This window comes from Lithobates pipiens, unplaced genomic scaffold (assembly GCF_037356315.1).
Source record: "Lithobates pipiens isolate NorthernLeopardFrog02 unplaced genomic scaffold, aLitPip1_a1.2 Scaffold_22, whole genome shotgun sequence".
Taxonomy (NCBI): Eukaryota; Metazoa; Chordata; class Amphibia; order Anura; family Ranidae; genus Lithobates; species Lithobates pipiens.
In genome coordinates this window covers 198,319,057-198,344,803 of record NW_027507784.1, presented here as the reverse complement: position 1 = coordinate 198,344,803, position 25,747 = coordinate 198,319,057, and the positions used below count along the sequence as shown (strand labels likewise).

At 45.4% G+C, this 25,747-nt stretch overlaps 1 protein-coding gene across 1 annotated transcript in view; it reads left to right on the top strand.

Moving 5' to 3' along the window:
• Positions 1-25,747, top strand: part of LOC143924490 (ectonucleotide pyrophosphatase/phosphodiesterase family member 7-like) — a 112,677-nt gene that overhangs the window by 19,219 nt on the left and 67,711 nt on the right. The window contains exon 3 of the mRNA XM_077448820.1: positions 13,995-14,624. Within this exon, the coding sequence (XP_077304946.1) occupies positions 13,995-14,624 (630 nt within the window). The remainder of the gene's footprint in view (positions 1-13,994; positions 14,625-25,747) is intronic.

The following is a 25,747-nucleotide window of genomic DNA, read 5'->3' as shown; positions in this document are numbered from 1 at the left end:
CCCAGCTGCTGGACCGGCGAAAGAAGTTCACTCCCAGCCATCCACATGCCCAGCGGTTGAATGCTAGCTTGGTTAAATTGCTAGCACTTCAACTGCTGCCTTTTCAGTTGGTAGACTCGGCCCCCTTCCGTGAGTTTGTACAATGTGCGGTTCCTCAGTGGCAGGTCCCCAAACGACACTTTTTTTCACGGAAGGCGATTCCCGCTCTCTACCGGCATGTGGAAGGCAATGTCCTTGCCTCGCTGGACAGGGCGGTCAGCGGTAAGGTGCATATTACCACTGACTCATGGTCCAGCAGGCATGGACAGGGACGTTACCTGTCTTTCACGGCCCATTGGGTCACTCTTCTGGCAGCTGGGAAGGATGCAGGACAAGGTGCAGTAGTGTTGGAGGTTGTTCCGCCACCACGCCTCCAAAATTCTACTATTGGTTGTGACACACCTCTCTCCTCCACCCCCTCCTCTTCTTCTTCCTCCATGGCCTCTTCCAGTGCTCTGTCCTCAGAACCAGCGGTGCTTCGTAGGCGTTCCAGGGGCTACGCAAGTACGCAGGCAAAACGATGCCATGCCGTGCTTGCGCTGGTTTGTTTGGGGGACAGGAGCCACACTGGGGCGGATGTTTTGTCAGCTCTGCAGGGGCAGGCCGAGAGGTGGTTGACGCCACGCCAGCTCAAGCCAGGAATGGTGGTTTGTGACAATGGCACCAACCTCCTCTCCGCCCTCCGACAGGGACAACTGACCCATGTGCCCTGTGTAGCTTACGTCCTTAACCTGGTGGTGCAGCGGTTCTTGGGCAGGTACCCCGGCTTACAGGATGTCCTGAAGCAGGCCAGGAAAGTCTGTGTGCATTTCCGCCGATCATTTAATGCCTGTGCTCGGCTGGCTGAGCTCCAAAAGGAGTTGAACCTGCCCAAGAACCGCCTTATATGTGACATGCCCACCAGATGGAACTCAACATTGGCCATGCTGCAGCGGCTGCACACGCAGCAGAGGGCCATCAATGAGTACCTGTGCGACTACGGCACCAGGACAGGGTCAGGGGAGCTTGGTTTTTTCTCACCACGCCAGTGGGGCATGATCAGGGATGCATGCACTGTCCTGTCACCGTTTGAGGAGGCCACAAGGATGGTGAGCAGTGACAGTGCATGCATCAGTGACACTGTACCTCTTGTCCACCTCTTGGAGCATACGCTGCGTGGAATAATGGACAGGGCACTTGAGGCAGAACAGAGGCAGGAAAAGGAGGACTTCCTTGCCTCTCAAGGCCCCCTTTATCCAGACAGTGTTCCTGCTGTGCCACCCATCACACAGGAAGAGGATGAGGAGGAGGAGGAAGAGGAGGAGGAGGATGATTGTGTCAGCATGGAGGTGGAGGCTGGCACTCAGCATCAGCAGCAGCAGCAGCAGTCTTGTAGGGATGATTTACAGTCCCAAGAAACACGTGGACTTGTACGTGGCTGGGAGGAGGTAGCTGCGGATCATGTTGTCCTTAGTGACCCAGAGGACTCCGGACCGAATGCCTCAGCTAACCTACGCTGCATGGCCTCCCTGATCCTGCAAAGCCTGCGGAAGGATCCTCGTATTCTTCGGATCAAGGAGAGGGACCATTACTGGCTGGCCACTCTCCTTGATCCACGGTACAAGGGTAAGGTTGCCGACCTTATCTTGCCATCGCAGAGGGAGCAGAGGATGAGACATCTCCGGGAGGCCTTGCAGAAAGGTCTGTGCAACGCGTTCCCAGAGACTGGGAGGTTACAAACTCCTGGTCCTGGACAACGTGTTGCTGAGGCATCGGTCAGAAGGAGCGGTGGAGAAGGTGGCCGTCTGACTGATGCTTTCAGACAATTTTTTAGTCCGCAGCCCCAAGGTATGATCGGTTCCAGCACCCATCGCCAGCGTCTGATTTACATGGTGCAGGAATACCTAGGGGCAAGGTCAGACTTGGACACCTTTCCCACCGAAAATCCTCTGGCTTACTGGGTCTTGAGGATGGATCACTGGCCAGAGTTTGCACAGTATGCAATTGAGCTACTGGCCTGTCCTGCATCCAGCGTTCTTTCGGAACGCACCTTCAGTGCTGCTGGTGGCTTTGTTACCGATCACAGGGTGCGCCTGTCCACCGAATCAGTTGATCGACTGACCTTCATCAAGATGAATCAGTCTTGGATCACCCACAGCTACCAAGCACCTGAAGCTGATGTAACAGAATAATTTTTTTTGAAATATCACATCCCCTCAAGACTGCCTATGCTGATGCTGAGGGACTGTCCTGTTATGTTGATTATCTATCCTCTTCCTCCTCCGCTGATATGTTGGAAGAACATTTCTGGTTCTGGTTGATGCCATCAGCCCAATTTTTCTGCCCCTGTTTAACAGGGGCGTTTAAGTACAATTTTTGATGCAATGCTTTGCAGCAGGGCTAATTCCTGCAATCAAACAAGAGTATATGGGAGAGGTTGCAGTGTGGTGGCACCAGCACCAGTGCCTAAGGCCCAATTTTTCTGCCCCTGTTTAACAGAGGCGTTTAATTACAATTTTTGATGCAATGCTTTGCAGCAGGGCTAATTCCTGCAATAAAACTAGAGTATATGGCAGAGGTTGCAGTGTGGTGGCACCAGCACCAGTGCCTAAGGCCCAATTTTTCTGCCCCTGTTTAACAGGGGTGTTTAAGTACAATTTTTGATGCAATGCTTTGCAGCAGGGCTAATTCCTGCAATAAAACTAGAGTATATGGCAGAGGTTGCAGTGTGGTGGCACCAGCACCAGTGCCTAAGGCCCAATTTTTCTGCCCCTGTTTAACAGGGGCGTTTAATTACAATTTTTGATGCAATGCTTTGCAGCAGGGCTAATTCCTGCAATAAAACTAGAGTATATGGCAGAGGTTGCAGTGTGGTGGCACCAGCACCAGTGCCTAAGGCCCAATTTTTCTGCCCCTGTTTAACAGGGGCGTTTAAGTACAATTTTTGATGCAATGCTTTGCAGCAGGGCTAATTCCTTCAATAAAACTAGAGTATATGGGAGAGGTTGCAGTGTGGTGGCACCAGCAGCAGTGCCTAAGGCCAAATTTTTCTGCCCCTGTTTAACAGGGACATGTAATTACAATTCTTGATATAATATTTCACAGGAAGGCCCCTTCCTGTGCCCGCCCAGAGTAACGGTGAGGACTTTTAGTGTTGTGGCACCAGCACCACAACCACCAAAGGTCAATTTTTCTACCACTGTTCAACAATGGAATGTAATTACAATTCTTGATATAATCGTTCACAGCAGGGCGCTCCAGCGCCCACCAAGAGTCACTTTGAGGGCTTACAATGTTGTGGCAAAACCAACACCTTGTTCCGCCATTTCTGCAGAGCATATAGGGCAGGCCCCTACTTTCAAACATCCAATTTACAAACATCCTACTTGCAAACGGAAGGAGACAACAGCAAGTGAGATGAAAAAAGATGGACGACAAAACAAATTATACAGGGGTGATAACCCTTCCCTATGTTTTCCAAAAAGCTTAAAAATAGTTTTTTTGACTGGAGCTACACTTTAAAAATGTACCAGTTGAAAATTACAAACAGATTCAACTTAACACAACAAACCTACACAGTCCCTGTCTTGTTTGCACCGCCTGTATACTGCTGTTCTGAGTATATAGGGCCTGGGGGCCACACGCATTTCCTTTTTTTAATATGGGTACGGGGTTCCCCTTAATATGCGTACAAGACCTAAAGGGGCTGGTAATGGGCAGGGAGGGCTACCCATGCCATTTTTCTCAATGATTTTCAACCATATTGCAGGAACCAGATATAACATTAAAACCGCAAGCAGTTTTAAATGGTGTTATTTCCGTTTAATGTCATTTTGTGCAGGGACTGTTCTAAACACGGGAAACACGTGGCACTTCACAGGCATACTACAGACACCCCCCAGGCACCATATTTAAAGGAATATTTCACTTTTTTTCACTTTAATCGTCATTAAAATCAGTGCTCCCGCCAAAACGGCCATTTTGAAAAATATTTTAGGCATTGACCCATGTCCCCTGGGGCAGGAGCCAGGTCCCCAAACCCTTTTTAGGACAGTATCTTGCATATTAGCCGTTAAAATTAGCACTTTTCATTTCGAACGTTCGAGTCCCATAGACTTCAATGGGGTTCTAAAGTTCGTTCGAATTTGAGGTCCGTTCGAAAGTTCTGGTGCGAACCGATCGGGGGGGTGTTCGGCTCATCCCTACCGCCCAGAGAGAGGTAAACCATATTCTAACTTGGGCAGAAGACCATGTGCCCTGCCTATCTATGGTATTTATCCCAGGAGTGGAAAATTGGCAGGCTGACTTCTTGAGTTGTCAGCAGTTCCTCCCAGGAGAATGGTCTTTGCACCCTGACGTCTTTTGAGCCAGACGTAGACCTGTTGCCGTCCAGGATCAACAAAAAGTTGGACAATTTTGTGTCAAGGACAAGGGATCCATCTCGTTTGCAGAACAGATGTATTAGTAACTCCTTGGGATCAGTTTTCACTGATCTATGCATTTCCTCCAGTTCACTTGCTTCTGCATCTCCTATGCAGATTAAAGGGGGAGCAAAAACTAGTCTGGCAGATACCACAGTGCATTACATACTCTGTAATATATGAACGTTCTAAATATTTTTTACCAGTAAATACAACTATACAGAGAGCTGAGGCGCACATACCACATCAGCAATGATGCTGACACAATAATGTGTATTTTGGAGCACTCATTTTTTTTTGTATTAATTGAGAGGGTAGAGTAGTGTCTCATGCGGAAAACATCTTAATAACACAAAAGAGAAATAAGCTAGGTCTAATTTGGCAAAAGCATTTTAGTGCTTTTGCCAAATGGCTGGCTATTTAATTTTTTCAAAATCTTGCTCTTCCATATTTGTATATTAGCATTAGATACTAAGATATGTAGAATTGGTCAAAAGGTCTGCTCCCATGTACAGTATATGTACATTATGATTGTTAAATATAGAAAAGAAACAAGGTTTAAAATATTACCACTTGCCAGGCTTATACTGTGCCAGATTTTGAAATTGGTTACCGAGATGAGTTGTCAGAAAAATGTCTAAGTTGGAAGGTGATTTTTGAGGTTACAGAGAAGGAATGAAAGAAACAGTTAACCACAGTCTTTGTAAAATTCAGATTGTTACCCTTTACTTTATTCAAAACAATAAACAAATGTGACAAGGAAAGAAACCGTTAAAGTAGAATAAAGTCGGGATGTTGTCAGAGCTTGTTCGGTGAGCAGCGGCACTCGCCAAGGTTTCCCCATGTCACCGGGTCTTTTCACCCATAATGACTGAACCCTTGGCTGCTGCTTTGTGGGCTTCCATTAAGGTACAGGGGATAAATGGGGTAGTTGAACGAAAAAACAGCTCTGTATATCGATGACATGGTTCTTTTTTTATGTGACTTGGATGCATCTTTGATGGCGGCATTAGACATTTTAAACTTCTTCGCCAATTTTTCACGACTGAAAGTAATTTGGGGTAAATCCCAGATTCTCCCACTCAGGACACCATCTCCTAATTGTAGGGTTCCTGCCAAATGCCCCTTGCAACAGGTACATAAGATCAGATATCTTGGGTTGTATATTTTCAACTCAGTGTCAGACTTTATTACATTAAATGTCACACCACTTTTGTCAAAGCTTGTCAAATGTTGCAATTGCAAAATCAGTCCCTGATTTCTATTGTTATTTCCTAGCAGGTCAGCTGGTCTCCTCCCACAGGTGGTTTATTCTTCCAGATGATGCTGCCACTACCCTTGAAGCAGCCATTGTCGGTTCGTATGAGGCTCTGTCACATCTGTTGCTATGTGGAAATTTATAATCTTACAGTATCTATGTGGGCAACTGGTAGGGCATGGGTGGTGGTTAATAAAGTGAGCGGGGAAGCGAGTTCCCCTAGTGCACCGTTATGGAGGAATCCCAACCTGATCCACTTCTTTGAGTACCCTGATCCAATCATCTGGACTAAATTTGGTATTAATACACTGGGGGATATAGTGAGTGATGGGGAAACTCCTTCATTTTGATACTCTGAAAACTAAATTTCATCTTGCGAATACTCACCTGTTTTGATATTTGCATTTGAGACATGCGTACAATACCCAGTTTGGCGGTATCATTCTTAGATTGCAAATGAGTGATCTGGAATCATGTCTACTATTTAAAAACAGTTGTTTACAGCGGTTGGTGAGCTCCTTTTCATGCTGCAGAGCTGCTTGGGAGGCAGTTTTCCCTCAGATGGCTGGGGATGACTGGGCCGATATTTGAGATATTAACTTTAGCAGACTGGTGTTGGCCAGAGATCATCTTATTCAATTTAAATTTTTACATCGCAACTATCTTACTGCAGCCAGACTGGCTAGAATATTCCCTACCTAGTCGCCCTGCTTCTGGTGGTGCACTTCATTCATCCACCGCATATTTTTTACATATATTCTGAAATTGTGTGACTATTCAAAATTTTTGCTGGGGGGGGTCACTGAGTGTATAGAGAAGGTCACTGCTGTCCACATACAGCCAACGGTAGAGGTGTGTCTCTGTCACATACCTTACAGCGGAGTCCGAATGCTGAGGTTGGCCTATTGCACGGTTCCGGTCTCAACACCCCTGGTAGTGAGGACAGGGAGTGCTGAGGCAGCGAAAGGGTGCAGGTGCCTGCAGGCTGAAGACTGGAGCTCGGACATACTGGATCCTCACGGAGGAAGGAGTGTAGACTGGTCACGGGAAGTGTTCAGCGGAAGCCAACCAGGTAAGTAGGAATAATGCAATGTCAGGAGCAGGCAAAGGTTGGCAACTGGTTGGAAACAAGTTACAGGAACGGAAGGCAGGCTCGTAGTCAGGGACAGGCAAGGGTTGGCAACGTGCTGGCAGCGAGGTACAAAATCAGGAAGCAGAGCCGAAGTAGAGAGTCCAATCTGAGGTCAGTATAATCAGTCAAGGTAAGTAGCAGGTAGGGGTAATCCAGGAGAATAGTCAAGCAAGCCGGGTTAGCCAGGAACAAGATAACAGGTACAACAGCAGTCAGATATCTAAGGAACAAGCTGAAGATGATCCAGCATTGGTATCAGGTAAGGACCCTGTTTATGAAGGATGTCATGCACCAGGATTGTTGGAGGTGAACGTGCGTGAGTGCGTACACACCATCGGATTGGTGCGCGAGTGCTCACGCGTGTTCGTATTGGCGTGTGGATGCGCCCATTCGTTCCGAAACTCGTTCGCCTCTGTCGGGACACTGCGCATGGTCATTAGCATTAACGCAGCGAAATTAAGCCACTGCTGCACGGGGACAGGCATTCACACGGTGAGTTCTCTGACAGTGCCCCCCCTTAAGGGCAGCCTCCAGATGCCTCTTTGAACCAAACCTTCTAGGCGGGAGCGATAAAAGGCCTGTATGAGCCTATGGGCATGGAGATTTGTTTTGGGCTCCCAGGAATTTTCTTCTGGACCAAAGCCTCTCCATTTGATTAAATACTGGTTTTGTCTTTGTCGTTTCCTATAATCCAAAATGGCTTCAATCTCAAATTCTTCCTCCCCATCTACCATCAAGGCTTCTGGAGGACCTACCTCACGATCCGGAAAGGAATTGGGCACATCGGGGTTAAGTAATGAAGCATGGAATATGGGGTGGATCCTGAATAAGTCAGGGAGTTCAAGTTCATAGGCTACCGGATTGATTCTCTTCTTAATTGGAAAAGGCCCCAAGTATCTGGGCCCCAACTTTTTGGAGGGGCATGCCAGTTTCAGGTTTGTAGTTGAAAGCCAAACACAGTTACCAACTTTCAGGTCCAATTCCCCCCTTCTTTTCTTGTCGAATAATATTTTATTGTCCTCCTGTGCCTTAGAGATGGTTTCCTTAAAGAGGGAGTCCACCTGAAAAAAAATTATTAAAAGCCAGCAGCTATAAATACTACAGCTGCTGACTTTTAATAAATGGACACTTACCTTTCCTGGGGTCCAGCGATGTCGGCAGCCAAGGTCGATCGATCGCTCGGCTGCTGCCGCTACAATTCTCGGTGAGGGAATCAGGAAGTGAAGCATTGCGGCTTAACTTCCCGGTTCCCTACTGCGCATATGCGAGTCGCACAGCACAATGGGAATGGTCCGTGCTGTCTCTGGGACCCATTAGTGTCCCAGCAGACAGCGCGCCAGGACAGGAAGAGGCATAGACTCCCATGGGAGTCTATGCCCAGAAGTGGGTGCAAATACCTGTCTTAGACAGGTATCTGCACCCCCCCGAAAGGTGCCAAATGTGACACCGGAAGGGGGAGGGTTCCGATGAGCAGAAGTTCCACTTTAGAGTGGAACTCCGCTTTAAGCACCTGATTGTTAGTGACAAAGAATTAAGCCTATCCTGGACATCTGGTACAGGAGAATCTGGTATAAGCGTTGGCAGAAAAGAGGGATGAAATCCGTAATTGGAGAAGAACGTTGACTGATTTGTGCCAGAGTGAGTGGAGTTGTTGAATGCGAATTCTGCCAAAGGCAGTAATGAGGTCCAATCTTCCAGAGAAAAAGAAGTGAAACAACGTAGGTACTGCTCCAACGTTTGGTTCGTACGCTCCATCTGCCCGTTGGTCTGGGGATGATAGGCTGAGGAAAACTACGTTTGATGCCTAGTGCTTCACACAATGATTTCCAAAATTTTGACGTGAATTGTACTCCACGGTCAGAAACAATATCACTGGGGATTCCATGGAACCTAACAACCTCTTTAATAAATATCCTGGCAGTCTCAGTTGCGGATGGAGTCCCTTTCATGGGAATAAAGTGTGCCATTTTAGAAAAGCGATCGACTACTACGAAGATAGAAGAAAACCCTTCAGAGGGGGGAAGTTCAACAATGAAGTCCATTGCGATCTTATCCCATGGTCTTTCAGGGATAGGCAGTGGTCTCAATAGTTCCCATGCTTTATTTTTGCTGTTCTTATTCCTGAGGCAGGTCGGGTAAGAATTAACGTAATTCCTACAGTCCCTTGCAAGATTGGGCCACCAGAAGTGCCTCTGAACTAGGTCCAGGTCCATAGTCTTGTGACCCCCAAAGTGACCTGCCAAGGGATAGTCATGGCAGACCTGTAGAACGGTGGGGCGCAGATTCTGAGGGACAAAAAGTTTATTTCCCTGCCAGAAGAGCCCATCCTTTTCTTAGAGATTTGTACCTGGAGGTAGTAAAAACAGGATAAAAGACAAGCGCCTCTGAGTATATATCAATAAACAATTTATTAAAAACAAAATATCCACTCACATGAAGGATTGCAGTGAAGCATTCACAGGGAAGAACTACTAGTCTCAGCCAGTCTCTTGTATAGTAAGAAGGCTTTGTCTCCAATCCTGGGTGACAGCAGCTGCTGGGTAGTAAGGAAAAAACTTCTCTGGATAAGCTGCATAAAGAAGTATATCATCAGCTGGATCAACACAGTGAGATATATGTGACCGGCTGCGGGTTCAGCATCTGCCTATAGAGAATGAATGCCTATAGAGACTGAATGAGTGCTGTTTGAACGGCATGGAAGTGTTTTCACCCACAAAGATGAGCATCAGCCCCTCTCCCTGAACCCACAGCCGGTCACATATATCTCACTGTGTTGATCCAGCTGATGATATACTTCTTTATGCAGTTTATCCGGAGAAGTTTTTTCCTTACTACCCAGCAGCTGCTGTCAGATATTCAGATATTCTGTGAAGATCAATATTGGGTGTGATGTTCCCTCCAGGAGGTACCGCCATTCTTCCAAGGCTGATTTTATCACCAGGAGTTCTCGGTCCACCACATCATATTTTATTTCCGATACGCCTAATTTTTTGGAAAAGAAGGCCACAGGGTGCATTAAGTACTTAGGTCCTTGACGTTGGGACAGGATGGCCCCCACAGCATTTTCCGATGCATCCACTTTCAAGGTATAAGGCAAGGCGGGATCAGGGTGTTTTAGTACTGGAGCGGAGGTAAACAACCCTTTTAGTTTGTCAAACGCAGCTTGGGCTGCTGCAGCCCATTGAAAACGGCTTTGCTTCCTCGTGAGCTGCGTGATAGGTACTATGACACTGGAGAAATTTTTGATAAATTTCCTGTAGAAATTGGAGAATCCAATAAAACACCCCTTTTTTGTCGGTTTGAGGTGGTCAGGACATAGTGGCTGAAACCTTCTGAGGATCCATTGCCACACCCCCAATTAATATTACTAGGCCAAGGAAGTGAATGGTTTGGCACTCAAACTCACATTTTTCGGCTTTAGCATAAAGTCTATTTTGTCTTAGTCTAAGAAGAACATGTTTCACATAACTACGATGTGCTTCTAAAGAGGTCGAGAATATCAAAATGACGTCCAAGTAGACGATCACGAATAAATCCAAATACATTGTTTACGAAATGTTAGAAAGTAGCTGGTGCGTTGCAGAGTCCGAATGGCATAACCAGGTACTCAAAGTGCCCGAAGCATGTCCGGAAAGCTGTCTTCCCCTCATCCCCCTCACGGATTCTGATTAAATTGTAAGCACCCCGTAAATCCAGCTTTGTGAATATCTTCGCCGAACAAAGTCTCTGGAATAGTTCTGGGATCAGTGGGAGAGGATAGCGGTTTTTAATCATTATTTTGTTCAAGTCCCTGTAGTCCACACATGGGTGGAAGGAATGATCTTTCTTCTCAACGAAAAATATTCCGGCACCAGCTGGAAAAGAGGAGTGTCAGATGAACCCCTTTTTGAGATTCTCATCAATGTTTTACTTAAGGACCAGGAATTCGGGTTCCGACAGAGGGAGAATACTCCCAAAAGGGATTTCTGCTCCTGGTAATAGTTCAAATGGGCAATCAAAAACCCAGTGGGGGGGAAGAATGTCTGCCTTTGTTTGTCAAAAACATCTAAGAAGCTATGATATGCACATGGGACCAGTTTTTGAGTCTCAGATATAGGCCTTAGGCAGGCGATGACTGGGACCAAATGGTGGGAGGCCTTGAGGCAGTTCTGAAGGCAGTAGGCAGACTGGAAGACCACCTCACCGGTAACCCAATTAATTTGAGGGTTATGGGCTTGTAGCCATGGCATCCCCAGAATGATTGGAAATAGTGGTGAGGAGATGACGTTCAGGCGGAGTAGTTCCTGATGGTCAGGTCAGGTATGTTGGCAGATAATGGATTTCAAGAGTAATAGGGCCGGATTTGATGTTTGATCCATCTGCTAGCCGTATGGAGAGTCGTCGTTGCTTGGGTATTAATGGAATGTTGTGTTGCAGGACGAAGCCATGGTCAACGAAGCAGCTGCCGGCACCAGAATAAATTATAGCCTATAGTCAATGCACAAGGTTCATAAGGCAAAGAGTTGGATTTACGGGTCCTGTTTGGGCACATATTTGCATAGTGACCGGCTTCCCCACAATAGAGGCAGAGGTTGTTCTGGTACCGACGCTGCTTTTCTTCTGTTGACAGTGGTGAATGGAGCAGGCCTATCTGCATTGGCTCTGGAGCCTCAGAGGTGGTGGCAGGTACATGGGACGTAGGAATAGGAGGATGGCTCGGAACTTTAGGCAACATCCATGTGGGACGAATTTGACTGGTTCTCTCAGATCTCCGCTCTCTTAGGTGACAAATTATCTGGATAGACACTTGGATCAAGTCCTCCAAAATACTGGGAATTCCAACACGAGCCAACTCATCTTTCAGAGCCTCAGAGAGTCCAATACGGAACTGATAACGGCGGGCGGCATCGTTCAACAGAGTATCGGAACTCCACCGCCTGAAGTCCGTTACGTAGTCCTCCACTGGCCTACGGCCCTGCTGGAGGGCATGGAGACTGGCCTCCGTGGTTGTGGCACGCTGAGGACCATCATACAATTTGGCCATTTCATTCAAGAAAGAGTCCATAGTGTCCAACAGTGGGCTGGCATGTTCCAATAAGCGGTGAGCCCAGGTTTGGGGTTCCCGCTGGAGTAATGAGACAATGAACCCCACCTTTGTGCTCTCCAAAGAGAAGGTACGGGGATGTAGCAGGAAGTATAGCTGGCAGGCACTCCTGAAGGCACAGAATTTACTACAATCCCCTGAAAATCTCTCTGGAGTGGGGACTCGAGGCTCTGGGGTTGGAACCACTACTACAGGTGCTGATGCTGAGGCTGCCGGGCCGGAGGGCCTAGATGCTGTGGCCGCCTGAGAGGTTGCAGTGCTTGGAGACAATGACTCCACTCTTTGTTCAAATTGATGATAGCCATCTTGCAGGCCCTGGACTGCCTGGGTAAGGGCGGAGATCTGTTGGCACAGAGCTTCCAAAAGTGAGGCCCCCCTTTCGGACTCCATTTTGGCTGGATCGTACTGTCACGTACTTTACAGCGGAGTCCGAATGCAGAGGGTGGCCTCTTGCACAGTTCCGGTCTCAACACCTCTTGTAGTGAGGACAGGGAGTGCCGAGGCAGCGAAAGGGTGCAGGTGCCTGCAGGCTGAAGGCTGGAGCTCGGAGATACTGGATCCTCATGAGGGGGAAGGAGCGTAGACTGGTCACCGGAAGTGTTCAGCGGATGCCAAGCAGGTAAGTAGGAATACTGCAATGTCAGGAGCAGGCAAAGGTTGGCAACTGTCTGGCAACAAGGTACAGGAACAGAAGGCAGGCTCGTAGTCAGGGACAGGCAAGGGTTGGCAACGTGCTGGCAGCAAGGTACAGAATCAGGAAGCAGAGCTGAAGTAGAGAGTCCAATCCAAGGTCAGTATAATCAGTCCAGGTAAGTAGCAGGTAGGGGTGATCCAGGAGAATAGTCAAGCAAGCCGGGTTAGCCAGGAACAAGATAACAGGTACAACAGCGGTCAAGTATCTCAGGAACAAGCTGAAGATGATCCAGCACTGGTATCAGGTAAGGACCCCGTTTATATATGGTGTCATGCGCCAGGATTGGTGGACGTGAATGTGTGTGCGTGAGTGCGTACACACGTTCAGATTGGTACGAATAATGGCGTGCGCCCGTTCGTTCCGGAACTCGTTCGCCTCTGTCGGGGACACTGTGCATGGTCATTAGCATTAACGGAAAAAAAATAAGCCACTGCTGCAAGGGGACGGGCATTCACACGGTGAGTTCTCTGACAGTCTCTTGGGACTAGTTGACGCCCTAGCTCCGAGTGACACATATTTTATTGACACTTCTACTTTATTAAGCCAAGAAGCTTATAGTGCTTTCATGGAAAAAGTCTGTCCCTCAGTCTATTTCAGCATGGAAGGCTCTTGTTAACAAGGCCGCCCCCTTATACAAGGATACTAGCAGAGGTATACCACATAAGTTTGATAAGATGTGGGGTGGCTGGATGAATAATACATCCACAATGTCTGATTAACTTGCCATTTTTTAAATAAATAAGGGGCGTAACCTAGAATATGTCAATTCTGATCTGGGGATGTGGGTCATCTGGGACAGTGGGTTCATGCATCAATATACATGTCAATTCTGTTGGTATCTTGACGGAAGGGGGGGTATATTGGCTAGGCCAAAGAATTATTTACTTTCTCGCTAACAGTTACAGTATATATTGTACATGGTGGCCTTTGCACTTGTTTCTGTATTCCTGGGTATTGGTCTCTGCGTTATACAATGAGCCAAATGCTGAAGAAGATTATGTTGTGTTATGATGTGTAGCCCAGTTGGGCTTTTGCTGTACTGTTTTATTTGTAATTGTTTTCGCAAAACTTGATAAATACATTTTTTTTTTTTAAAGTAGAATACAGTCAAACTGAATGTGTCACGCTAAAACTGCAAACCAATGCAAAAAATTAAATTAATGCATTTTTCAATCAGGATTTTATTGAACAACCATTGTAGGATGAAACTAGAGGGCTTGAATTGAATTCAGGCAAACAAATGGAAAACATGCAAACTAATATGTAGATTGTGCCTTTTGTGGTAAAAATTATACCTATTGTATGTATCCATCATGCAACATACAATTGCAGCTTTTCATCACTTAGATTCATTCCTTCAATCTGATTTTCTTGTTTTCTCTTTACAGGGGTTAAGAGCAGGCTCTCTTCATTTTCCAGGAGGAAATGCTAATTACAGTGGGAAAACAGTGTATAAAGCTTTGGCAGAGTTGGAAGACCATCCTGACAGTGACGAGCAGGAATGGAGAGATAACATAGATATAGTTATGAAATGGTTCACTGATGATGAACTTGACTTTGTAACCCTCTACTATGGGGAGCCTGACAAAACAGGCCACTTATGGGGTCCAGAAACTGAGCAGAGGAAAACGATAATAAAGCAAATAGATCGAACCATTGGTTATCTCCTAAATGCCATTGAGGACAACAACTTAAAAAGTAAACTAAATGTAATTATTACATCTGACCATGGCATGACAACCGTTAAGAAAGAACCTAATGTAACAGAAGAGATTTTACTGTCCAAGTACATTACTTTTAAAGACCTCGTGAAGTTTGACTTATTGGATTATGGTGGCTTTGGTATGATTTTACCAAAAGAAGGTCGGGAAGAAGAAGTGTATCAAAAACTTAAAGGTGCACATCCTCATTTAAACGTATATAGAAAGCAGGAATTTCCAGAACGCTTCCATTTTTCCACACACAACCGTATATTACCAATTCTGCTTTATGGAGATCTCGGCTACAGTGTGAACAGTGTAAGTTCAATCATTATATGTTTTGGTGTTATGTTTATTACTTAAATTGTGCTTTATCAAGTAAAAGTATAGACATAGATAGACTTTTCAAGTCTTTGCTAAAGTGGACTTAAAATTAAAATTCACACTTCACATGAATATGTCAGCATTACCAAATCATAAACTATATAACTATAAACTATCATTTTAGGAGTGACTCTCTCACTTTCAGTCTTTTATTGTGTATTTAAAGCTGAACGTGAGTAAAAAGCTTTTCCTTAGCAGTGGTACCTGCAATGCAAGGGTTAAATGCTTGTTTTTGGCTAGTGGATTGGAAAAGCATTATTACCTACCCAATCCTATACTCCAGCAGACTCCTCCATGCTGCTGGACTGATCCCACCAGCCTCCGCTCCCCTGCATTCCAACAGTCTAAGTGCTCTGACAAAATCGAGACCATAGCCTTGCACTGAATGTGAGGACATGGAGGAACAGTTCACCAACAAAGCATGGAGGAGCACTGTCTAACAGGGAGGATCCACTACAAAGAGGGACTTTTACTTTTTGCAGAGGTGGACTTTAAAACTGTAGTGCATACAATTGCATGACATATTTTTATTTGTTTACTTATGCAGGCACAAAAACTCCTAGAAAATTATTATCAAATTTCCTTGAAAGCAGGGATCTGCCAAAAGCTGTCTTTATAGTCCCGTTGTATAAATTCAATTGAATTCCATTCAGAAGTACAGATGCACCCACCGTCTTTCAATGTGCCATGGAATATTGTCTGGGTGATTTACATTTTGAACATTTATCTCTCTGTATGCCATAATAATGTTATTTGTTTCAAGAACACTTTCAACAATTAAAAACAGCCTTCATGACATTAGCAAAGCATGGAATAAAGTTGAAGCCACAAAAATGTCATCTGTTGATAACTCTTAGGCCTCATGCACACGGACGTTTTTACAGCCGCTTTTTTGAGCTTTTTTTGCAGCTTAAAAATGGCTGTCCATGTTAGTCTATGGCTTCATGCCCACCTAGGCGTTTTTGAGCTGCAAATGGCATAGGCGTTTTTAAGCTGTAAAAAAAACCCAGGACCAGTGCGTTCCGTGGCGCGGGGCTAGAGCAGTAAAAAATGCGAATGTCGGAAAAACGCGCAAAAACGCGGCCGCAGCGTTTTTAAACTTTTGTAAGCTCCAGATTTTTCCTGCTGCACAAAGTTGATTGGACAATGTAATTTATGCAAAAACAGGAACTGTCTATGCATAGATTACCCAAGAGTGCTTTGCACAGGCATGTGACTGTGGGTAGTTGATAGGAGAAGAAGAAGAAGAAGACATGGCAAGTGCGGTATCCCAGGTGGATCTTATTAATGCAATGCAGGCCCATCCTGAACTGTGGGATGTGTCCCATCCATTCCATGGAGACCACATACGCAAAGTTAAGTCTTGGGAAGAAATTAGTGCGGCTATAACCCCCGGCTGGGAAGAAAAAAGACAAGGAGAAAGAAAGGAGATTAGTAAGTCTATTTTCCTTGAATGTACCATCTGTTTGTGTGTAGTGTAATGAAGATTGCATATTAAACCCTTTTTTCCCATGTTCTTTTAGGCAAAATTCTACAGCGCAGGTGGAAGTCACTACGTGGCCGCGTCAGGAGGGACCTAACAGATGAGGAAAAGGCAGCACGCAGTGGAGCACCAGCACCTCCAAAAAGGCCCCATGTGTACCATGCTAATTTGCAATTTTTAAGGCAAAACATGCTAAACAACACCAGACCGTAAGTCTATTTTTTAATTGCAATTTTAATCGCATTGATCGCTTTAAATGACAACAGTCCCAAAAATGTGTCAAAATTGTCAGATGTGTCCGCCATAATGTTGCAGTCACGCTAAAAATCGCAGATCGCTGCCATTACTATTAAAAAAAAAATTGTTTAAAAAATGCCCCCAAAAAAATATATTTTGAAGACGCTATTACTTTTGCGCAAACCAATCAATATTGCGATTTTTTGAACCAAAAACATGTAGAAGTATACGTATGGACCTGTACTGAGCAATTTATTTTTTGTTTTATATATTTTTGGTGGATATTCTAGCAAAAATTTAAAAATAATGCGTTTTTTTCAAAATTAGTGCTGTTTTTTTAGTAACCGCAGAGCTTATCAAATATCACAAAATGAAAGCTCTATTTGATGGCAAAAAAGGACATCAATATTGTTTGGAAGCCACATCGCATGACCGCAAAATTGTCAGTAAAGCAACGCAGTGCAAAATCGAAAAAAAATGCTCTGGTCTTTGACCAGCTAAATGATGCAGGGCTAAAGTGGTTACGTTTACATTTTGTATTGTCTGCAGGACGACTTCAAACATCAGAACAAGGGAGGTGGCTGCAGAGGAGGAAGAACGTGAAGGTTCCAACAGTCCCTTAGTCAGCATTGGATCGCCTCATGCATTGAGTGAGGGTGGTGTTCAGTGCCCAGATGAGGTAACTGCTTATGTCTGCCTGTCTATCTCACTGTCTGTCTGTCCATGTACATGTCAATGTAAACATTTTTGTTCTTTTGCAGGAATCAGGGGCCTTGGAATTAGCGGCTTCCATAGAAGAAGCAGGAGAGCAGCGCGGTCGTGGTGTTGGTGTTCGTGGCCGTGGACGTGGACGTCAAACGAGGGGCGCCTTCAACTCGGAGGGAGATGACAGGGTGCTAGCACTGCTGCAGGAGGTGCGGCAGGAGAGGCGCAGCATGGATGTTTTTTTAGACAGCGGCAACTCACGCGCCTGCTTCTGCCGCTCACTATACTTCATCCTGGAGGACATTGGGGGAGACCAAGAGAGGATGTGTATGGATCGCTTATATGCCATTGCTACACAGTTCAGGCATGCCAAAATAACTGGTGGGGCAATGCCAAGCGATCCATATGCTTCTCATGATCCCCCAATGGCCCCTGGGACCTCAGCAGTGCTAGCACCCCCCTCTCAATATCATCCCCCTCCTCAACGCCAACCACCACCTATGCCATCCCAGATCCAATTCTACACCCCACACCCCTACAGTGATTTTCCACCTTCCACCTCCCATTGTCCTCCCTCATACCCTGTACCCCGCTACCAGCAGGATTTTGTGCAGCCACGCCAGCCCCAAGAATTACCCCGTCCCCAATCCCCACATGCCCGTGAGCAAGCATCCACCCCCACCTTTCAACAGTTGTGATCTAAAACCATTTTGCTAATGATCTTTGTTCTAATTAAATCTTTTTTTTGGTTGAAAATACATTAGTTAAATTTGTGTTTTCTTTGATGCACAACAGCACACCTTTGCACTCTCCTTGAAACGAAGGCAGAGTGCAAAAGACTCTTTGGCATTCTGCCAGTGGCGACTCGTCCATAGGGGGCGCCCGGGCGCCGCCCCCCTCCAGGTAATCAGTCACAAAAAAAAAAAAAATGAAAATAAATAAATAAAAAAAATAAAAATGTATTTTTCTTCAAAAGGCCCTTTAAAAAAAATAGAAAAAATAAATGAAAAAAAGTGCTTAAGTACACTGTGTTAGAGCGCCGGACACAGTGGACTATGTGAACACACAGCCCATCCTGTATATATAAGGAGACCAGCCTTGTGTGACTGAAGATAAGACCACAGCCAGCGTATGGGGCAGAGGACCACAGCCAGCGTATGGGGCAGAGGACCACAGCCAGCGTATGGGGCAGAGGACCACAGCCAGCGTATGGGGCAGAGGAGGAGTCACAGCTGCCTATCACTAGCCATGGATTACTGCTCAGGACAGAGCCTCATTAACAGACATGTAAGTCCTCATCACTGATCTGTGTGTGTCCATCCATCCATCCATCCCACTCACTCACTGTCCATCCATCGATCCCGCTCACTCACTGTCCATCCATCCATCCATCCATCCCACTCACTCTCCATCCATCCCACTCCCTGTCCATCCATCCATCCATCCCACTCACTGTCCATCCATCCCACTCACTCACTGTCCATCCATCCATCCCACTCACTCACTGTCCATCCATCCCACTCCCTGTCCATCCATCCATCCATCCCACTCACTGTCCATCCATCCCACTCACTCACTGTCCATCCATCCATCCCACTCACTCACTGTCCATCCATCCCACTCCCTGTCCATCCATCCATCCATCCCACTCACTGTCCATCCATCCCACTCACTCACTCACTGTCCATCCATCCATCCCACTCACTCACTGTCCATCCATCCCACTCACTCACTGTCCATCCATCTATCCATCCCACTCACTGTCCATCCATCCCACTCCCTGTCCATCCATCCATCCATCCCACTCACTGTCCATCCATCCCACTCACTCACTGTCCATCCATCCATCCCACTCACTCACTATCCATCCATCCCACTCCCTGTCCATCCATCAATCCCACTCACTGTCCATCCATCCCACTCACTCACTGTCCATCCATCCATCCATCCATCCCACTCACTGTCCATCCATCCCACTCCCTGTCCATCCATCCATCCATCCCACTCACTGTCCATCCATCCCACTCACTCACTGTCCATCCATCCATCCCACTCACTCACTATCCATCCATCCCCCTCCCTGTCCATCCATCCATCCATCCCACTCACTGTCCATCCATCCCACCCACTCACTGTCCATCCATCCATCCATCCCACTCACTGTCCATCCATCCCACTCACTCACTGTCCGTCCATCCCACCCACTCACGGTCTATCCATCTATCTCACTCACTGTCCATCCATCCCACTCACTCAGTGTCCATCCATCCATCCATCCCCTCCCACCCAGTATCTATCCATCCATCCCTCCCTCCAGTATCTATTTATCTATCCATCCATCCCTCCCACCCAGTGTCTATCCATCCATGTGTCCATTTATCTAATTTCTCTGTCTATTTATCAAACTATCTGTAGGCCCTATTGCGGGCGAGTGACCACGGGGGGCGCAAAGAATGCCCAAACCAGCCCCCCCAAAAATGGAGCACCAGCCGCCACTGCATTCTGCCTTCTGACAAGTGTAAGCTATCCCTTTTTGGGCTTAGCCTACGCTTGACACGAAGGCAGACTCTTATGGACTTGTTGAACAATCGTTGAAAAATGGACATAAACGAACTTCAATTTCAAAATTCTTTATTTACAAATAAAAAGGAAGCAAAACTAGATGTATTCAAATTTTTTCTTTACACATAATCATTCTGCCATGATACCTCTCCATCAGGGGATTCAAAAAATTCTGCAAATTGGTTTCGGATGCTCATGACACGTGCAGTTGAACGCAAGTCCATAAATTGAACCCTGTGAAGTTGGTTTGTGGGCTCCAGATCAACATTGCTCCTGTCATTGTCCCGCAGAAAATTATGCAGAACGCAACATGCTAGGACGACTTTAATGGCGTTTTCCACATCGAGTTGCATACTTGTAAGCAAAACTCGCCATTTGGCCGTGCACACCCCGAATGCACATTCTACAACACGGCGTGCACGGCTGAGCCTATAATTGAAGATCTTTTGGCGGTGGCTGAGACCATAGCCACTGTATGGCCTCATAACATTTTCTGCCAGTCCAAAAGCCTCATCTGCCACCATGACTAATGGCAAACTGGGTTCATCAGTGCAGGGTAGAGGCCTGCTTTCAGGAATATTGAGTCGTCCCTCATGAAGACGACGTCCGAAGGCTGACTCACGGAATATCCTGGCGTCTCCATGGCTTCCATATGCTCCCACATCAACACAAATAAATTTAAGGTGTGCATCGGACAATGCCAGGAGGACCACCGAAAAATATTTTTTGTAATTGAAATACGATGATCCAGAGTGGGGAGGTTTCTTCACCCTGATATGTTTCCCATCAAGGGCACCGATACAATTTGGGAACTGAGTTTTCTCCCAAAAAGTATCGGCAACTGATTCCCAGATGTCTTCTGTTGGCTCTGGCATTACAATGGCATGCAATTCCTCCCATATTGCCACACATGTTTCTTTTATTATTTTTGACACCGTTGTGAGGCCAAGGAGGAAGTAATGGTGTAACGTGGCATAACTCTGTCCTGTGGCAAGGAACCTAAGATAACATAAAAATGTGAGTTATTAAAGAGAAAAGCATACAAATAAGTACTAACCCTACCCTTAACCCTATCCCCTAGCCCTATCTCCTAACCATATCTCCTAACCCTAACCCTATTAGACATGTGCGATTCGTTTCGTACGAATCTCAAATTCATACGAATTTCCTAAAATTCGTAAGTTCGGGAGGATCCGAAATATGAATTGCCATGCGTCCGAATTTTGTACGCAATACGAACTTTTGTTTACGAATTTCGGATCACTTGTCGTTGCATTGACGATCCCTGTGCTGTGCTGACTTCCTCCTGGGGCTGTACCTCTGCTGTGCTCATTATGAGGGGCTCCCACCATCCCTGTGCTGACTTCCTCCTGTGGCTGCTTATTATGAGGGGCTCCCACCATCCCTGTGCTGTGCTGACTTCCTCCTGGGGCTGCTTATTATGAGGGGTTCCCACCATCCCTGTGATGTGCTGACTTCCTCCTGGGGCTGCTAATTATGAGGGGCTCCCACCATCCCTGTGCTGTGCTGACTTCCTCCTGGGGCTACTATTATGAGGGGTTCCCACCATCCCTGTGCTGTGCTGACTTCCTCCTGGGGCTGCTTATTATGAGGGGCTCCCACCATCCCTGTGCTGTGCTGACTTCCTCCTGGGGCTGTACCTCTGCTGTGCTCATTATGAGGGGCTCCCACCATCCCTGTGCTGACTTCCTCCTGGGGCTGCTTATTATGAGGGGCTCCCACCATCCCTGTGCTGACTTCCTCCTGGGGCTTCTTATTATGAGGGGCTCCCACCAGGGATGGTGGGAGCCCCTCATAATATGCAGCCCCAGGAGGAGCAGGCGAAAACTGGACCAGCTAACCCCATCTCCTAACCCTATCCCCGACCCTATTCACTAACCCTAACCTATATGTGTATTCACTTACCTGAGTGTCACTAGCAGCCGTTCCTCCGGTGACACAGACCTACGCATCACAGTGTCCATCCTTGTTAGCCTTGGCCTAAGCCTCTCTAACAGTTCCTCAAAGAGCGGCACTGACATCCTCGTAAAGTTAAAGAATTTTGCCGGATATGAGCGCAGTTGGTAATAAATATTGGCAAAGTATCCCGTAGACAATCGATTGGATACCATAGGATGCACCCAAAACTGACGTCTGCTTCTTCTCTCCTCCTCCTGTCTCCTTCTCCGCTGCCTCCGCAAGATAATCAGGAGGATTGCCTCATCAATTTTCTGGACAATAGGATCCATACTACTCAGGAAAATTAACTAACTCCAAAAGACTCCGAAATGCTCTCTCCTCTCTCTCTCTCTCCTACCAAAATGGCACCGACACATGCTCTGCAACACATTTTCTTTGTTTTCTGTGGCATTGTGGGAAATTTGGAAGTGCTATAGCCATCTGGATGTGTTTATTTTTAAAAAACGCTACTTAACGCTGATGCGCAAAAACGCGCAAAAACGCCAATGCAAAACGCGGTAAAAATCGAGTTTTTTAATGCTGATTTTTCAAGGTGTAGGAGCTAGCTTTGCAGCCAGTTTTTTAAAATGTCTGTGTGCATGAGGACTTATAAGTGTTGCATATGAGATCTCCTGAGAAGGGGCGAGTCCAAACAGAAATAAAATAGAAGCAATAGACAAATGGGAAACCGCTAGAACTTTGTGGGAGTTATGAGTATGCCTTGGCTTGATGGGCTATTATAGAAGATTCATAAGAGGGCTTGCAAGGATATCTTCCTCTATACAAGAATTGTAGAAAAATGGTAAAAACAAGATGATGAATGGATGAATGAAGGAAAACAACAGGAGGCCTTTAAATATTTAAGGAAAAAAAATGATCAATGTACCTATATTGGCTTATGCTGACTTTAGTCAACTTTTCCATTCTACTCGAGCAACCAAGGACATGGGGTAGTGCTATCTCGTCAGAAATGTATTGCCTATAGCAGTAGGAATTTAACTACATTACTGCTCCATATATTTTAAAAAGTATGGCATGGTCACAATTTGTGCATTTAAAGTGCACAAATTGAAAGCAAAATGATCCAAAATGTGATCACGATGAAGGCCAATCACAATTATAACAAATGTAAACAGTACTACTGTTTACATTTGAGAGTTCTTCCTCTTCCTCTAACAATGAACAATGAAGAAAGGTGAGGAAGGATGATTATTGACTGGTTCAATTAATGAAGGACTTAGTAGCGATTTTTTTTTACATTTTTATGTGGAATTATCTTTTAACCCTCCCCCCCCCCCCTTCATTGCCCATATAGCTAATTTTCACCTCTCTTATACTACACATTAACCTCATTATCGCAATCCTACTCACAGTATGTGACCTGCCCATTAACCCCATTTATCTCTCCCCCTCTGTGTATGACCTTTACTTAAATTATTAATTGATAATAGTAATTAACTTCCATAACAATGAAAACAGAAAATGGCTTGATAATAATGGCGGGTGGAGTAAGTAAGGGCAATGAGAAAACCCAACAATTACAGTGCCTTTAAATTGAAACTCTTGGCACTAATATTGCCTGTTACTGACAAATGTGATGAATATCACTTACGGGCCCCTTTTCAGGTCACCATTGACCACAACCCTCCGGCTTATCTGCAAACTGCAAAGTTGGGAGTATTGGAGCATGAGTGGGTAGTCCACCTAACAAAGATTCAAATATTTATAAAATATCAAACAAGTTTAATGCTAATGCTGATGTCCTATCATGCTATTGCCCTCCTGACTATTGGTGAACTACTTTGCAGTCTACTGTGTAGTCTACAATGGATGTGGGGTTAAGTACTCTGCAGATAGTAAAGCTACATAGGTTAAGAGTACAGCTCCAAAAACCTGAAAGTATGCATTCAGTGAAACTTATTAAAGAAAAACAAGAGTGCCTAGATCGTCATGCAATAAAAGTGGTGTTTTTAATAGACTCAAAAACAAATTAGCAACTCAAAAATACCCAGATATTACAGATGCATCTCAGGCCAGTGGCAGAACTGTCATTTTGTTTTTGAGGCTAGTAGTGATTCTAAGAATGGCACCTGCTCCAGAGATCCCAAACAAGCAGCTGTGTCAGTCCAACGAGGGCACCTCTAGAAGAATCTGCATGATAGAGTATGACCGAGTGGGGGTAAAAGAGGATATACGTTTCAAGGTTTACCTCTTTCCAAAGCCTGGTTACAAGTGGATGCACTATGGTATAGAGAGGGGTTGATTTACTGAAGGCAAATAGACTGTGCATTTTGCTAGTCCAGTTGTTCTAGAACTTAGTGAATGAGGGGAAGCTCTGCTGATCTTCATCCTCCAATCACATGCAAGATTAAATATGCTGTTTTTAATTTTTTTTGCATTGAATTCTGAATTCTTTGCAAAGTGAAGCTTCACATCATATCCTAAGCTCTGGAGCAATTGCACTTGCAAAGTACACAGTCTATTTGCCTTTAGTAAATCAACCCTATAGATTGAGGGAAAAAGGTACAAGAGCACAAAAACTCTCTAATAATGTTTAAAAAATCCTAAATTAGCATACAAGGGTAATGACTGTACAGTAAAAATGTAGAGATAAAGGCGGCACATGGAATTGTGCATAATAATAAACAGTGAATTAATTCATAAAATTAGATAATAACCAGGAAAATACCATGTTTGGGCAATAAGTGATGTGAGTGATACTAAGAATCCCATAAGCATATAAGCAGTTTAATGCAAAGCAAAGTAACAAGTTAGTACAGTCTCTGATAAATTTGAAGGAGGTATTTAAGTGACCGTGTAATCTATTTTTCATGAAATTCTCTCTTACTGTGTTTTCCTGCCTACTTGTAACAGCATCCTTGAGCTTCTGAAATTCTCCTTTCCCCCCCTCACTTCTATTTGTTTGGAATGAACATTGCAGTTTAGTTGTGGTGATGTGCACTGCTCTATGCACACTACAGAGTTTAGTGGCACTTTAAATACAGAAATTCAATGTAACAAAATTGGAAGGGAAAACATAAACCAACAGTGTGCTTATATGGTGAGGGAGATAGTAAGCATGCTGTCTTTGGTCATTTTGAAGGCTTATATTTTAGCCTTCCTACAAGCACATTTGTGGGCCTTAGGCACTTGTGCAGGGTGATCAGGGCCATTCTTGAGAGTTGTGGTTGGAAGACAGAGGTGTAGGAGAAGCGCCTTCCAGTGACACAACTGAAAATTATCTTTTAATTAAATAAGGATGCTTGGGGCTTAGAAGGTGTAACACTGAGCTCATGTAAAGGAAAGAAGAAAAGTATTTTTTCTAAGCATCTATAGAAGCATCTTTTTAAAGAATTCTTCTGCCAGCAGATTCTACAGCGAAGTCGTTTAATAAGCGATCATTGACCCTGACAGCTCTGTTTGAAGCAGAACTATACTCACCTCTGCTCTAGCAATACCATGTCTGCAAGCTACCTCGCTGTCTGCTTTTGGGTCTGGGATTTTCTACCATCTTGCATGTAAACAGGAGTGAATTCATCTCAGCACCTGGAAGATGGAGGGACCGTACACTGAGCTGCACATGCACAAATAAAACCATCATAAAAGCGTTATGCCGCGTACACACGAGCGGACTTTTCAACATCCAAAGTTGGACGGAATGATTCCGTCAGACTATTCGATCGTGTGTGGGCTGCAACGGACTTTTGATTCGCAAAAGTCTGACGGACTTTAGAAAATGGAACATGCTTCAAATTTTTCAGACGGAACTCCGCCGGACCCGGTCCCTCCGAAAAATTCGCTCGTGTGTATGCTATTCCGACGGACTAAAACCGACGCTAGGGCAGCTATTGGCTACTGGCTATGAACTTCCTTATTCTAGTCCAGTCGTACGTCATCACGTTCGAATCCGTCGGAGTTTGGTGTAATTGTGTGTGGCCAAGTCCGCTCAGTCGAAATGGTCAATGGTAAAAATTACTTGCGTTGTTAACAAAAGTGTTGTGTGAACTAGAGGCCATGCAGTGACTTTGGAAAAGAGTTTGATATCCAACGATGGGATATATTTGATGGCTTGGCACTAAAGTTGACAGCTAATGAAAGATGTTAAAGTGGT